The sequence below is a fragment of the Sinocyclocheilus anshuiensis genome, unplaced genomic scaffold (genome assembly GCF_001515605.1).
Source record: "Sinocyclocheilus anshuiensis isolate Anshui unplaced genomic scaffold, SAMN03320099.WGS_v1.1 scaffold180, whole genome shotgun sequence".
NCBI classification, from domain to species: Eukaryota; Metazoa; Chordata; class Actinopteri; order Cypriniformes; family Cyprinidae; genus Sinocyclocheilus; species Sinocyclocheilus anshuiensis.
The window spans coordinates 432,222-446,850 of NW_015554093.1; the positions used below are offsets into that span (position 1 = coordinate 432,222).

At 36.4% G+C, this 14,629-nt stretch overlaps 3 protein-coding genes across 4 annotated transcripts in view; 2 read left to right on the forward strand and 1 right to left on the reverse strand.

The window, feature by feature from the left end:
- The window catches only part of LOC107669403 (sulfatase-modifying factor 2-like), a 5,142-nt gene extending 3,406 nt beyond the window's left edge, over positions 1–1,736 (forward strand). For both annotated transcript variants that reach the window (XM_016461610.1, XM_016461611.1), the window contains exons 8-9: positions 1,255–1,396; positions 1,595–1,736. In XM_016461610.1, the coding sequence (XP_016317096.1) occupies positions 1,255–1,396; positions 1,595–1,685 (233 nt within the window). In that variant the 3' untranslated portion in view covers positions 1,686–1,736. The remainder of the gene's footprint in view (positions 1–1,254; positions 1,397–1,594) is intronic.
- An 88-nt stretch (positions 1,737–1,824) lies between these two features.
- On the reverse strand, positions 1,825–6,437 carry phkg1b (phosphorylase kinase, gamma 1b (muscle)). The gene is made up of 10 exons (XM_016461609.1): positions 6,261–6,437; positions 5,941–6,066; positions 5,607–5,785; positions 5,372–5,426; positions 4,754–4,819; positions 4,141–4,304; positions 3,967–4,057; positions 2,743–2,896; positions 2,504–2,629; positions 1,825–2,415 (listed from the first exon to the last, which is right to left on the reverse strand). The coding sequence occupies exons 2-10, from the start codon at positions 6,021–6,023 to the stop codon at positions 2,149–2,151; spliced, it is 1,185 nt and encodes a 394-aa protein (XP_016317095.1). The 5' UTR covers positions 6,024–6,066; positions 6,261–6,437; the 3' UTR covers positions 1,825–2,148.
- A 684-nt stretch (positions 6,438–7,121) lies between these two features.
- Positions 7,122–11,769, forward strand: LOC107669392 (bicaudal D-related protein 1-like). The gene is made up of 6 exons (XM_016461598.1): positions 7,122–7,614; positions 8,796–8,918; positions 9,081–9,239; positions 9,772–9,842; positions 9,966–10,086; positions 11,134–11,769. The coding sequence occupies exons 1-6, from the start codon at positions 7,276–7,278 to the stop codon at positions 11,431–11,433; spliced, it is 1,113 nt and encodes a 370-aa protein (XP_016317084.1). The 5' UTR covers positions 7,122–7,275; the 3' UTR covers positions 11,434–11,769.
- The last annotated feature ends 2,860 nt before the right edge of the window (positions 11,770–14,629 follow it).

The window sequence follows — 14,629 nt, forward strand, 5'->3', positions numbered from 1 at the left end:
GTTGATTGACAGATGTCTCGTCCAGTCAGCGGTGAGTAATCCCAAACCAATGGCGCTGTCTCAAACTATACCTACCTCTTCCGGTTTGTCTGATTTGTCGTTGTGTTTTCTGACTTATAAATTTGTTTTCGGATTTGTCATTGTGTTTTCTGACTTGTTATAATGTTTTCTGGATCGTTGTTGTGCTTTCTGAATTGTTATTTTGTTTTTTAGACTTGCATTTGCGTTTGTAATTTGTTATTTTGTTTTCAGAATTGTGATTTGCTTTGCACTTCTCGGCCACCGTATATTACGGATTTTGACTCACGGATCGGATCATTTTTCGGATCAGCAATAAAATAAAATAAATAAATAAATACATTTGTGAAAGCTTACTTTAAGTACTTCTATACCACAGCACAAAATACTAGCTTAACTAATAAAGTTAGTAATAAAACAAGAACAATTACACAAATTACAAACATTGAATACATGAATACAACATAACACAGTTACAAATAAAGTCAGTATCAGTAGTATTCAGGTGCAGAAATGTAATAACTAAGTGTAAAATAACACAATAGTGCTCACTGCACAAGTTAAATACAGATTAATCTTTGTTAGAGCTGTAGTGTTATTTGATTAGCAGACAGAAACCAGTATTTATTGGCTGCTGTCTCTTTAAGACCAAATGCACGGACCTAATCCCGACACACATCGAATACTTGCCAAAACGGGTATTGTATCATAACTTTGTGTGTATGTGAAAGAGGAATCAATTCGGTGTTCACGCGGTGTCTCTCTCTGCGTGTGCGCGCGAGTTTAAATTGCTTGAATGTGTAAATGATAAACTTTCACTGTATGATGGTTAAACTTAACAGCTAATTCGCGAATCACATGCGTGCCGAACCGTGGGGCCTGGTCCGTACGGATCACAGATCATCTACGATCCGTTGCACCCCTACTTTTGCAGCATTATAAATGTCTTTACTATAACTCTTGATTGGTTTAATGCTTTCTTACTGAATAAAAGTAATTAATTTCCTTATAAAAAAAAGTCTTACTGACCCTAAACTTTTGAGCAGTAGGTTAAAGGCACAATATGTAAGATTTTTTTATTAAAATATCCAAAAACCACTAGAACAGTGTTATATATTTTGCTTTGTGTATTTTGAATACCCGCCCTCCAGCAGCGAAAATTACATATTGTGCCTTTAACTCTCTTATTATTGTTCTAAACTTGGGAGTTTAGAATAATATTCCACCTTGTTCCAGGACTATATGACATGCTGGGTAATGTGTGGGAGTGGACCTCCTCACGTTTTCCTGGTGCTCAGACCATGTACGTCCTGCGCGGAGCATCCTGGATCGACACAGCCGATGGCTCAGCCAATCACAGAGCTCGTGTCACCACTAGGTCAGTCATGCTCCATCCTAATACATTCATATTATTCATAGTCATATTTTATTAGGCTATTATTATTTATTATACAGTTGCTTTTTGTAACAGTGCCATTTGACCCCAAATGGGTCAGTCAGCAATTGGTGAAGCTGTTGTCCAAAGCAGTTTATGAGAATATGATAAATAAAAATGTTTTTATGTTCTCTCATGCAGGATGGGAAACACACCAGATTCGGCCTCTGATAACCTGGGCTTCCGCTGTGCTATGAGCTCAAATGCAAAACTGAAAAGAACTGAGCTTTAAGAGCCAAATGTTCAAGTCTAGTTGATGCCAGTGGTGCATAATGGGACTGATACTACATTTCTCCTGTGGAGACACAAACTTTTGGAATTCAGTGTTATATCTGCCTTTTTACACAAAATACTGTGAAATTAAAGTTTTCTTAATGTTTTAGCCTTTCTTTATGGTCATTGTTTAGTTATAAAATTTTAATCGCATCAAATATTCAAAATAGAATAAAAATGTATTAAATAATATTGGATTAAATAATAGTACACATATTAAATAGTTCAGGTCTCAATTGTAGTTTTTAGCATTGAAAAGAAAATAAAAGCCCCTTGAAGATAATTTACTTGTTATTTCCTTCTCTCTGTGTAAATAAGGGGGAAATATACTGTCATAGCAGTAGAGGTGTATTTTTGGACCGTTGTCAACATGTTCTTGAGGTAAGTTGTGGTATCTGGGATTATTCGGAGATGATGAACCCTCACCAAGTCCTGGGTGATGCATCCATCTCCTCAGCTGCAATGGAGAGCAGAATGACTTTTGGAGTGTTCTCAAATAAAGCTGCTCTGTTCTGAGTTTGCCCTTTCTTCACCCAGTGGCCGTAGATCTTAAAGGCACATGCGTCGATCATCTTGCGTAGAGGTTTGATGGCATACGGGTCGCTGCGGATCACTTCCTTCGTGACAGGTTTGGCACGACGATAGTTGCAGTAGATACGCGTGGCGGCAAGTACGGTCATACAAATAACCTGCAGGATAACAATGGTGTATGGTGAAACTCAAAGCCTTGAAATCTATGCCTTCTTAAAGACGTCATCTAGAACATCTGCTCTTTACCTTGAATTTCCTGTAAGGGCTGAAATGACGAACTTCTGCAACCACGTACTGCTGGAAGAATGGGTGATTGAGGGCTTCTGTGGCTGTATAACGACTTTGTGGGTCCACAACTAATAACCTGGAAATCTACTGGGAAGAAAACAAGGTGACTTTGGAAAGGCATTTTCTCACACAATTGTGCATAACTACTTTTGAAACTGGTTGTCGGCAAGACAAACAGGACCACAACCAACACGCACCAAGTCTTTGACAGTGTCCGAGCGGTCATCCCACTCCGGAGAACTGAATTCATATTGTCCTGCAAGAATCATTCGAAGCATCAGCATTTGTTTCCTGTGCCAGAAAGGTGGAGATCCAGCCAGAAGAGTGTAGAAGATCACACCTGCGCTCCAGCTGCACAAGAGCAGACAGAAGGTTATATAACATCACATTTATGTACTAAACATGCTAGTTTGCCATAATCATTTCATATTCTTCTGGTTCACTGTCGCTGCCAGGAAGTTCATGTATTTATTTATTTGGTTGGTTTATTTGACTGTTAATGCAATAATTTTTTAAGCCACGTTAATTTGCTGTAGTATGAAGTGAGTTGTGGGGCTGCTGTATGCTTTTTAAATAATAAGAGTGATGGTGATACCAGTTTTGTTATTGTTAACTAAAAGTATAAAAGGAATAGTTAAAAAAGCAGTTTTTTTTTTTTACTTAAACCCATTGCTTCTAGCTTAAATACAAGTCGGATACATTTACAGATACAGTTTAAAACAGTTCTAAATAAACAAGTCAGTGGATTTTGATGTGAGAAGACAACAGAGAATGGACTTTTTCACTGGAGAAAACATTATGGATTATGGGCTCGTATTTTGGCCAGCAGCGTCTGTTTCAAGTTAAAACACCTTAATGATTTATTGTTTCTTACAAACATGCAGGTTTTTGCTTCACAAGATGTTAATTGATAAACTGGATTGATAATCGAGTGGATTATTGTGATGTTTTTATCAGCTGGAATTTCATTCTGACGGCACCCATTCACTGCAGAGAATTCATTGGTGAGCAAGTGATGTAATGCAACATTTCTACATCTTGGATGGTCTAAGAGTACGTTTTAAGCAAATTTTCATTTTTGGCTGAACTAATCCTTAAAAAAGCATTTTAGTTAAAGCTGAAATTTAAAAAAAATAATAAAAAAATATTAGATGAAAAAATTACAAATTTTGCCTTAGCAACAAACCGAAATAAAACAAGTTAAAATTGATATAATAAAATTACTTAAATTGAAAATGAAACAAAAATCAATTAAATCTATACAGAAATACAAAAAAATGACAAAAGCACATAAAATTATTAAAACCCAAAATTACAATAAAAATTTAAAATATAAAAATAAACACTAATTAAAATATTAATAAATACTTAATATAAATAAAGTAAAATAACACTGATGCATAGTTATTTTATGTGCTTACAGGTCAACAGTAGGCCCATAGCCAGCATGGTTGGGATCCATGGAGCACTCAATGATTTCTGGAGCCAAGTAACCTGGTGTCCCGCAAACCTCTAGGGGTGAAACAGAGGCAGGTTCTTCTAAACGACATTATCTGTAAGCATTCCTTCCGAAAGCTTATATTTAAAGAACTCACCATTCAGTCTTTGTCCAGGCTCAATCTGGATTGAGAAGCCAAAGTCAGTGAGTTTGATATTCACATCATCATCTAAGAGAATGTTCTCTGGTTTCAGGTCACGATGGACTATATTGTGGGTGTGAAGATACTCAACCACCTCCAGAAGAGCTCGCATTACCTTTCTATCAAAGAGTGAGAAAAGAGAAAACTTGAGCCAATAATCAAGATGTTACCTCTAAGGTTGATACAGCAGCTGCAGTGAATGGGTTAGAGTTGCTTTATAAATAAATTTCACTGATTAACTTTATACGTTAAATATGAGATTTATATGCTATATGCTAAAAACAAATGAACATAATGTACGCTACCAAATGTTTGGGGTCAGTATGAGTTTTTAAAAGAAGTCTGTTAAACTTTTTAAATGGTAGCATATGAGGGAATTCATAAAAGTAGACAGAGCACTATATTTATGAGCATGGCAGTGTGCCATGACCTAACTAAACCTATCAACACTCAAGATGCCCTGTTGTTGTTGGCAACAACTTAAACCATTTGATTATATAATCCCCTCTTCAGCATAGGATTTGTTTTACACAGTTTAAATATAATCAGGAGCTATGATCAGAATTACCTTGTCTCTTTCTCACTTAGGGTGACTTTTTCTGTGAGGTAATCAAAGAGTTCCCCTCTCTTCATCCTGTTAAAAGAACATTCATCTTTGAACATAAACTAATAAACTTTAAAAACTAAGGAAAGATCAGCAATACCAGTTAGTCTGGTGATGTAAAATTGGCACATTACAGACAGACAATTTGTAACTACAGAAGTATCAAAAGAAGCAATTTGGAGGGATTTTGTGCATATGTTTGTATTGAAAGTCAGGCTCTGGCAGAAACTTGGCATCTTGGCAATGAGCCATATTGTGGGCTCTTAGAATAGCCAGTGTCTTATCTGTATGCTGTGGAGTGTCAACCGACCGATAACCTCCACTGGGAACATCTAGAAATCTGAATAGAAAGCAAACTTGTAAACAAAACAACGGTTAGCGGTGAAAATGAGCTACCAGGGAAAATGAGGATAAATCTCAATTTTTGCATTTTCTGTGCTAAATGTGAGTGGTTTGCCTGTGCAAAAATTGCAGCCACAATTAAATAGTTTTGAAGGTTTCTCGAGTCTATGTGACCACTAGCAATAGTGATGCACAGACATGAGGACTGTGTGCCATGAAAGGAAGAGAAGCCATACTTACAGATCAAATACCAAAAAGAAGAAGGCATTTGATTCAAAGCAATCCTTCAGTTGAACTATGAGAGAAAAAAGACAGAAACACCATAGCTTTATCATTTTTATTTTTGTAATTCAAAAAGAAATTGAATTTCTTAAAAGATAAACTTCTGTATCATTGCACCATTATATTAGGTTATATTTTGTGGTAAACGAACAGTATTGTAAAAGGGATCAAGACTAGCAGTGGACAGTCATACTTATGTTTTTTTGTCCAGACACTTTTCGAAGAATGTCGATCTCTTTCACAGTGGCCTGCTGGATTTCTTGTATCTCTTGAGATGTCATTTTGTCTGATGGTGTGATGTCTATGATCTTTACTGCATATTCCTGGCCAGTTCGTTTGTCCACACATCGGCGAACTACACTGCTCACACCTCTGGTAGAGAAGACATTGAGACAAATTCAGGACTTATCATGTAATTTTGATGTTAGAATTTTATTTTTATTGCTTTTTATTTTATGTAGTCTGAATAAACTGTTATAGATTTACTTTTTCCAGACACAAACCTCATCAAGATAGGTGACACTTACCGTCCTAATATCTCCTTTGGTTCATATTTGTCGTAAAATTCTTGACCACCAACCCACTCAGGGTTTTCCTCCTCTTTTGTCATTTTGATATCCAGATATCCAGTAATGTACTTCAGATTCCTTTTCCTTTTAAAGTTGATCACATACACACAAACACAGGTCGCCTATTTTACTTGTCATGGGTCAAATTGTTTGCACCAATATTTCATAACAATGTGTAATCATTTTGTTTTTGTTCATAATTCGTGGTGATTTTTTGGTTATATTAACTAAGAAAGGAAACAGCACAGTCTACTCTTGAACTAGCTGAGTTCACTCACCTTTATAGCGGCTCGCCCTTTAGTTTTTATGGAAGCTCATAGTTTATACTTCTGCTCATCCATAAAAGGCGTCGCTTAGTTGCAACACCTTCAAGAACGAAACGCCTTAGAAGTTAATTGTTTCCCTGTCGTTTCTTTATATAACCTTAATAGTGCACCAGTTTTCGGTCCAGAAGCGTTGGCTATAAATATGTCAGTTTCGTGAATGACTCGTTATTATGAGTCGGATCATTGAATCAATCGAACCGGTTCTCAGTCCGAACATTTCGTTCGCTAAATACTAAATAGCTAAATAAAAACTAAATAGCTCAGGGCGGATTCGTCTCCGGTAAACTAGGTTTTATTAATAATAATAATAAAAAATCTGAATCGCGACTGCAAAACTGAACTGGAACACATTAAATTACGATTAACTCCTTTATTAATAAACCTTAATAAAATAATTATCAACAGCACTTATTAGGCAAACAACGTAAAATAATCACTGAATCGTTTTACGGTTCTTTGACAAACTATTCGAAAGAACCATTTCGCAGATGATTCGGTGCGCCCATCACTACTATAAATAAACGAGCTGCTATTTGAGTAAGGGTGAGGGCATAGCCGAACGGAACAGCATGTACCCATGTGTTTACTTTCGACATATCTGATCATGTTAACAGCATTCATTTAGCCTTTATAATATGTATGCAATTTCTTTCTCTAGCTTCCACTTCTCTCTTAGGGAGATTTAATTATAGCTTAAGTGTTGTGTTCAAAGCTTAACATAATCAAAGGGCCTGAACACGCACGACCATCTCGTCAAAGTTTATATTAATCTGCGTACACAGAGGTACAAAAGCCTCAGTCTCACAAGTAAACTCTGTGATGTCAAACCCTGTGAGGGTTGTTGACGCACATTTCTGAGCGTCAAAAGACAGGAAAAACTGGTTTGAAGGCATTCTCTCATCTAAGTTTCAGTCTTCTCTTTCCTGAGAAGAACATGCATTTCAGCTCTGGCCGCTCTTAGGTGATAATGGAGAGCTATAGAAGAGATTCACCAGTAAGACTGCGCACTTTCAGGGACCTCCTGGAATCACCACTGACCACTGAGGAAGGCCACAGACGATTAACTGACGATGAGGATTCAATTTCAAGTCATGACACTGACAGAGAGTCTAACAGCTCGCCGCTGTGCACACTGGATGAGTTACAAGAACAGCTGGCAGTGGATGACAACAGTGCAGTGGCTGAACAATCTGACCCAAACGCGCCCCCGAAGTCCGATCGGTCATACTTAGATGAAGCGTTACCGGATCTGCTCCGGAGTGGAAGCCCACTTCGCAGACGAGTGTCCAGCCCGGTGTCTGCCACGGCGAGTCATGCTTATTATGAGTACAGTGATTTAAAATCAGTGAACGCAGACTGAACAAAGGGGAAGTTACTGTAATTATTCAGTTAGGCGCACCTTCTGTCCCCCATGATCAGCCAATTTTAAAGAAAAAATATTTATAGCTATAATTACATTTAATTACATTTTATCGTATTTAGTTCATACATTTTGTTGCTAAATTTAAAGCGTTTTAAAAGGTTACATTTGACAGAATTGACTGAATGACTAGTCAGACAGAATGTCTATTTACAATTATCCCTCACCCAGACTCCATAATGCATAAGAAGTATTTAAAATGTTGAACTTATTTTATGTTCATTCATTATTTACATGTAGCCTGCATTTCATATTGTTTCATGACAAATAGGCTAATCACTGTATCCAAACTGTCAGTCCCTACCTTCATGTCAGTCATTTGAAATACTTGTTTTTATTTGATTATGATGTTAATATAAAGTGACCTAGGAGCACATCTCTGCCAGGACAGCAGAGAAACAGTTTGAAGTGATCAGAAATGTTATTAATTTTAACATATTTTAAATGTTATCACTGAACCAAACAAACAAAGGGCCAGATCAATGAAAGGACCAGATAGCCAGTCATTGTGTAACGAATGTTCATCTGCCTTTTCTCCATTCATCCAAATTCTTTTTCAAGCTAATAATGAACATGAACGTTTTTATCTTTTATTTATGTGCAAATCCATGTCCAGCACATTGACTACGTGTCAATGGAATGTGGGATTTACTGGCTGAATTTATAATGTTTTCCTAAGGATGCTTGTTTGACTAAAACTAAAACAACACAGACATTTTTGACACACCATACTCAGACATTTGAAACATTTAGTATAAACATTTTTCAGCAGATTTAAGTAACCAAATCACTTCACACTAGGAAGTAAAGGTCATCTCAGATTTGGTTCTGAATGCTTCCTGTCTGTTTCACCGGCATGGCCAGATTCCACCTGTCTCAGTTTTTTGAGAATCCAGAATAGCAAGGTTGTAAAAGGCACAAGACGTTCTCTGTTTATGTTTGCAGATGTGTCAGTCTGATATCATTCTGAGTGGGCATGCACCACAAGTGTAGTTACTTGAATCCTACAGAATGTCTATAGTAGCTTGTATGCTGTGCTCATTTAAACACTCTCTCTATGGCGGCAGCTGAAGCATGTGAAAAGGGAAGTGGAATTATCTCGGAGGCGCAGTCTGAGGCTCAAGGCTCAGGTGGATAGACTGGAACAGCAGAATGATAGCGGACCCGGCTGGAGTGAAAACAGACAACGGGTGAGTCTCAATTTTGTCATGCCACAGTCGAAAATGTTCTTTAACCTACAACACCCTTTCATAATAAAGTGATGGCAATTTATAACAGACTGGATTGTGATTTAATTTATGCAATCAGGGCTTGTCCTAATTGCATCTTCATTGTTTTTGTGGTGCTTCTAGGTGGCAGAGGAGATTCAGTCTGTTGTAAAGCTGCTACTCCCTCTGACAGACTTAGAGTCAACAGAAGCCGATCAGCCGTCCCAGGCTAACCCTTTAGACAAGGTACTGCTTCAACTGCAGAAAGTGGCCCGGAGTCTCGCCATTAACCACACCTCTCAGGTGAGCATTAGCCACGCCCATCAGCTCATATGGGACACGCCTCCTTTTTTGAATATGCTCATCCCTCCATTCAATTGTAAGGCTTTGCGTAACCATTTCATGCTCCTATTATTCATAGAACAATTGAATAAATTTTTTAAGTGCCCATATTATGCTAATTTACATGTTCATAATTTCATTTTTGAGGTCTGCTAGAATATAATTACGTGAGATTAAGTTAAAAAAGTTGTTCTCACTATACATCTCTTTGCCTTAAACACTTTGTTTAAGTCCCTGTCTCTTTTAGTTCTTAAAGCCCACCTTTCCAAGAGCTCAGTTTGCTTTATTGGTCAAACGCTTATTTAATGGCAGAACTACAAACAAGGCATTTCAGGACATTTTTTTTTTCTGTTGGCGATATTAACTCCCACTGATGTGGACTTTGTAACTTTACTGATCATTTACATGCACAAACAACTATATTACACATTATAGGTATAATCAAAAAAAGCATAATAGGTGGCCTTTAAAACAAATCTGCTACTATTGACAGGGAAATAAGTCTGGGGAAGATGCTGCCATTTTACAGCAAGCTCTACGGGACAGAGATGAAGCCATTGCAAAGTGAGTTCAGTTGATCTCTAACACTAATTAGTTTGTGTTATGGAATAAGACATGAAAATCTGATGACAAACTTGGTTTTTGGTGTATGAAACAGTGAATGCAAATGTGTTTTTTTAAATGCAGGAAACAAGCAATGGAGACTGAGCTACTGAAAAGCAAAAACGAACTAATGACACTGAACAATCAACTTCTGGAAGCTGTTCAGAGTCGACTAGAACTGTCCATAGAGCTGGAGGCCTGGAAAGTATGTTTAACTCCAGTAAAATGTTACAAATTTACCTACTTTTGCTTTTGAATATTTGTCTAAAGTAAGAAGAAAAGAAATATTATTTGATACAGACTTATTAGTTTTTTTCTGTATTTTTTTTAGAAAGTCTAGAAAATACACATTTCATTATTAATATAATTTAATACACTATGAATACAGTAGAAGGGTAATCTGTATAGGGAGAACATCTGCTAGGGCTGTGTCCTTGCAGGACTGTTGGATCTGAACGTTTTGTTGTCATCTGGACTCTGTCTGGTTTTCCAGCAAACCCTTGAAAACACTCATGGATGTGGTTTGGTCAGGTTGATTTTCCTCATGAATGTTCTTAAAAGCAGTTGTGCAGTCAGTGAACTCTGTCATGTCTCTTACAGGATGAATTGCAAAGTGAGTTCAGTTGATCTCTAACACTAATTAGTTTGTGTTATGGAATAAGACATGAAAATCTGATGACAAACTTGGTTTTTGGTGTATGAAACAGTGAATGCAAATGTGTTTTTTTAAATGCAGGAAACAAGCAATGGAGACTGAGCTACTGAAAAGCAAAAACGAACTAATGACACTGAACAATCAACTTCTGGAAGCTGTTCAGAGTCGACTAGAACTGTCCATAGAGCTGGAGGCCTGGAAAGTATGTTTAACTCCAGTAAAATGTTACAAATTTACCTACTTTTGCTTTTGAATATTTGTCTAAAGTAAGAAGAAAAGAAATATTATTTGATACAGACTTATTAGTTTTTTTCTGTATTTTTTTTAGAAAGTCTAGAAAATACACATTTCATTATTAATATAATTTAATACACTATGAATACAGTAGAAGGGTAATCTGTATAGGGAGAACATCTGCTAGGGCTGTGTCCTTGCAGGACTGTTGGATCTGAACGTTTTGTTGTCATCTGGACTCTGTCTGGTTTTCCAGCAAACCCTTGAAAACACTCATGGATGTGGTTTGGTCAGGTTGATTTTCCTCATGAATGTTCTTAAAAGCAGTTGTGCAGTCAGTGAACTCTGTCATGTCTCTTACAGGATGACGTACAGACAATTCTTCATCACCAGCTCCTCAGACAGCAGCAGGAAGAACAGGCTCAGAAGAAGTCTAGAGGGTTCGGTGTTCTGCGGCGCTCAAATAAGCCCCTTCCTCCCAAACCGGATTGCTCCTCCCTGATGCATGCCTCTGTCCCGATCCCCCAGTCTCCATCACCTGCAGGAACACAGAGATGGAAAGACAAGTTCAGACTCGGAAGAGTCAGCACACAAGAACCTGGCGAGTCTCAGCCACAAAGGAGCGACAAAGCGGACAATTTTCAAACGGTTTCTTTGGACTGATGAAGATGTTTTGGTGTAAACTATATGGATGATCTCACATATTGATTGTTCAATGATTTTGATCATATTGCCTCACCACACTTTGGATGTCAATACTAAGGATGTAAATAATATTATGAATAATGTTTTGACACATTTGAACTATGTTCCTGGATATGCTTTTCACTGTAGAGGTGATGTTTATGTGACTGTTGTGCTGAGAATCCTAAAAGGTTTTGTTGACCTGCAGTCATGGACTTCCTAGTAATATATTAAGAAAAGGGAATAAAGGTGACAGAGAAACAACAATATACAATTCAAGGCTGATTTATAAAGGCTCTTTGGAATAACCTATTCAGGGACAGTTTTTTTTTTTTTTTTAACTTTAATTATTAATCCACATTGGGTTTTAATATGCTCAATGGCCATTTTCACTACTGTTCAAAAGTTTGGGGTTAGTAAGCACTAATATTTTGAAATTTTACAATAAAAAAATCGTTTTTTATTTGAATACATTATAAAATATAATTTCTTCCTGTGATGGCAAAGCTGAATTTCCAGCAGCCATTACTTCAGTCTTCTGTGTCACATGACCCAAATCCAAATGTGCCGCTTAATATTTTTGTGGTAACCGCAACATTTTTTTTTTCAGGATTCTTTAAAGAAAATATAATTTTTAAAATAACAGCATTTATTCAAAATAAAAATCTTTTGTAATATTATAAATATTTTTACTGCCACTTTTGATCAATTTAATGCATACTTGAGAAATTAAAGTATTAATTTATTTAAAAACAAAACCAAAAACCCACCAAACAAAAAACCTTGACCTCAACTTTTTTAACAGTAGAACAGTTCTACTTCATACTTGCATACTACCGAGATCTGTTTTCACTGACCAACATAAAAGTTTATCGTCAGTTGGCATTTCCTGCATGTCCACAGTTACTATACCTAAGCACCCCATTTTACCTATGTGCATGATGGATGCTGTGCAAAACCACCCAATTTTCCCTTAAAAATGCTAACATTTTAGCATTATTATTATGAATCTCATTCCACAACATTTATTAACAGTTCAGCTGCTAAGCAGATTTTTACAGACTCTGACAGTAACTGTGCAGCCAACTTTGAAGGGAAACTACAGCTGCAACGTCACCTCCTGTGTGCTATTTTTCCCTACAATTTCCTAAATGGAAAGATTCTTAAGATCAAAATGAGAAAAGAACAAGTCACGATGACCACTACCCCTGATAGGAATAAAGCAGTGGAATTACAGCATTGTATATGTGTTTAAAATAAATGTAAATCAATCACATAAGCAGGTTGAAGACTTGTACATTTATTGAATAGTAACAAATCTGCACAGATACACTCTAGCATGCAAAGGCAATACACCCATACAAACTGCTCAACGCTGACTCGGACGGTTACTGCCTGAATGACCACACACTCTTTCATGACATTAGATCAATAAAACAAAGAACCAGTATCACTGCGTATCAATTAGAACAATACATTTAGTTACCTCCACTTTCAAACAAACAAACAATACTGCATGAAGCCACAAGAATAGGTCTGACTCTCGAATTACGTACAGTGAAAATATATCAAGTACTGTGGGTGCCAAGATAAATCCAAAATCTATATATTAATTTCATTGTACTTTGTGAATAATCTCAGCAGATACTATATTGTTAAAAAACATCATAAATGTCTGTGCATTACGTTCTCAACTGATTAATCTCTTTAGTATTGCATACATGTACATTCTTCAAATCAAAGGGCTGTTTCATGAGGAAGAATGAGGGAATAAAAATGAAAATACACTGTATTCTCAATGTTCATTTTTGAGATCCGTTAATTTAGCCTTATGAAACAGTCCATTGAACTGCTAAAAGTTCAGGCTAAATCTTAAAAAAATGTTTTCACAGGATCAATAAAGACCCAAGTCTCTGTTTTTTATCTAGCCTAATAAAGTACCAAGCTAACAGAAAAATGTTCAAAGAATGTTTTGCTAATGATAACATTAAGTAACGTTCTGAAAGAGCTCTAAATGTTCAAAACATTCAATTAAGTAAACATTCTGTTTTATCATTTTGTAAACATTCTGGAAACTGGTTACCTTTGAATGTTCTCTGAAAATTCTGAAACAAGTAGTAACATAAAAAATGTTACATGAACATCCAACTAAAATGCTTCAGGGAAAAAAACACTCCATGAAGGATGTTTTTGTGCTGATGTTTTGAGAACATTATTAAAGACCAAATAACTCTGAATGAACATTTTAGTAGTTACTGGAATTTTCTAAGAATGTTTGAACGCCAACGTCCTGAGAATGTTTCCTGTTAGCTGGGTATCTAGCAAAAGACATTGAACTAGCACTGCTGATAATTACTGGCAGTAAACTTCAGTTAATTCCGAAAGATACAGTTCCATGTAAACACAAATATCTAAAAAAAAAAGTGTCTGAATAGACATAACAAGCAATAGCAGTGCTATGATTCTAGTGTTCCACCATACACATTCAATACAATTATTACTTGACATGAGAGAACACACGCTGACATTAAGGATGTGTAATTTTGCAGCATATTTCTTGATTTATCAATTATTACGATATTGTAGTAATAAATATATATTTAATATAGTATACATTTATATAACCAGGACTTTATATGAATATACAAAATATTCATCATTTACAAACATCGACACTTTCACAATGAACAAAAATATCCCCTTATAACAGCAGTTTTTATCCTAAAGACTGCCAAAAACAGTACATTTACATTAATTCTTAAAGGAACACTCCACTATTTTTGAAAATAGGCTCATTTTCCAACTCCCCTAGAGTTAAACAGTTGAGTTTTACCGTTTTCGAATCCATTCAGCCGATCTCCGGGTCTGGCGGTAGCACTTTTAGCTGTAGCTTAGCATAGATCATTGAATCTGATTAGACCGTTAGCATCTCGCTCAAAAATGACCAAAGAGTTTCTATATTTTTCCTATTTAAAACTTGACTCTTCTGTAGTTACATCGTGTACTAAGACCGACGGAAAATGAAAAGTTGCATTAATAATCAAGTAATAATCAAGGAACTTTGCCGCCGTACCATGGGTGCAGCAGGTGCAATGATATTACTCAGCACCTGAAAATAGGCTTATTGGAAGTTACCTAGCTGGGGATTATTTTCAGGCGCTGCGTAATATCATTG

Coding starts and splice junctions, on each gene's coding strand:
- phkg1b (XM_016461609.1), bottom strand. CDS start 6,023: ATGACAAAAGAGGAGGAAAACCCTGAGTGGGTTGGTGGTCAAGAATTT. Junction 5,427..5,606: donor GTCTGGACAAAAAAACATAA/GTATGACTGTCC, acceptor TTTCTCTCATAG/TTCAACTGAAGGATTGCTTT. Junction 4,820..5,371: donor TTCTTTTTGGTATTTGATCT/GTAAGTATGGCT, acceptor TTCTTTTAACAG/GATGAAGAGAGGGGAACTCT.
- LOC107669392 (XM_016461598.1), top strand. CDS start 7,276: ATGGAGAGCTATAGAAGAGATTCACCAGTAAGACTGCGCACTTTCAGG. Junction 7,615..8,795: donor CCAGCCCGGTGTCTGCCACG/GCGAGTCATGCT, acceptor CTATGGCGGCAG/CTGAAGCATGTGAAAAGGGA. Junction 8,919..9,080: donor GGAGTGAAAACAGACAACGG/GTGAGTCTCAAT, acceptor TGGTGCTTCTAG/GTGGCAGAGGAGATTCAGTC.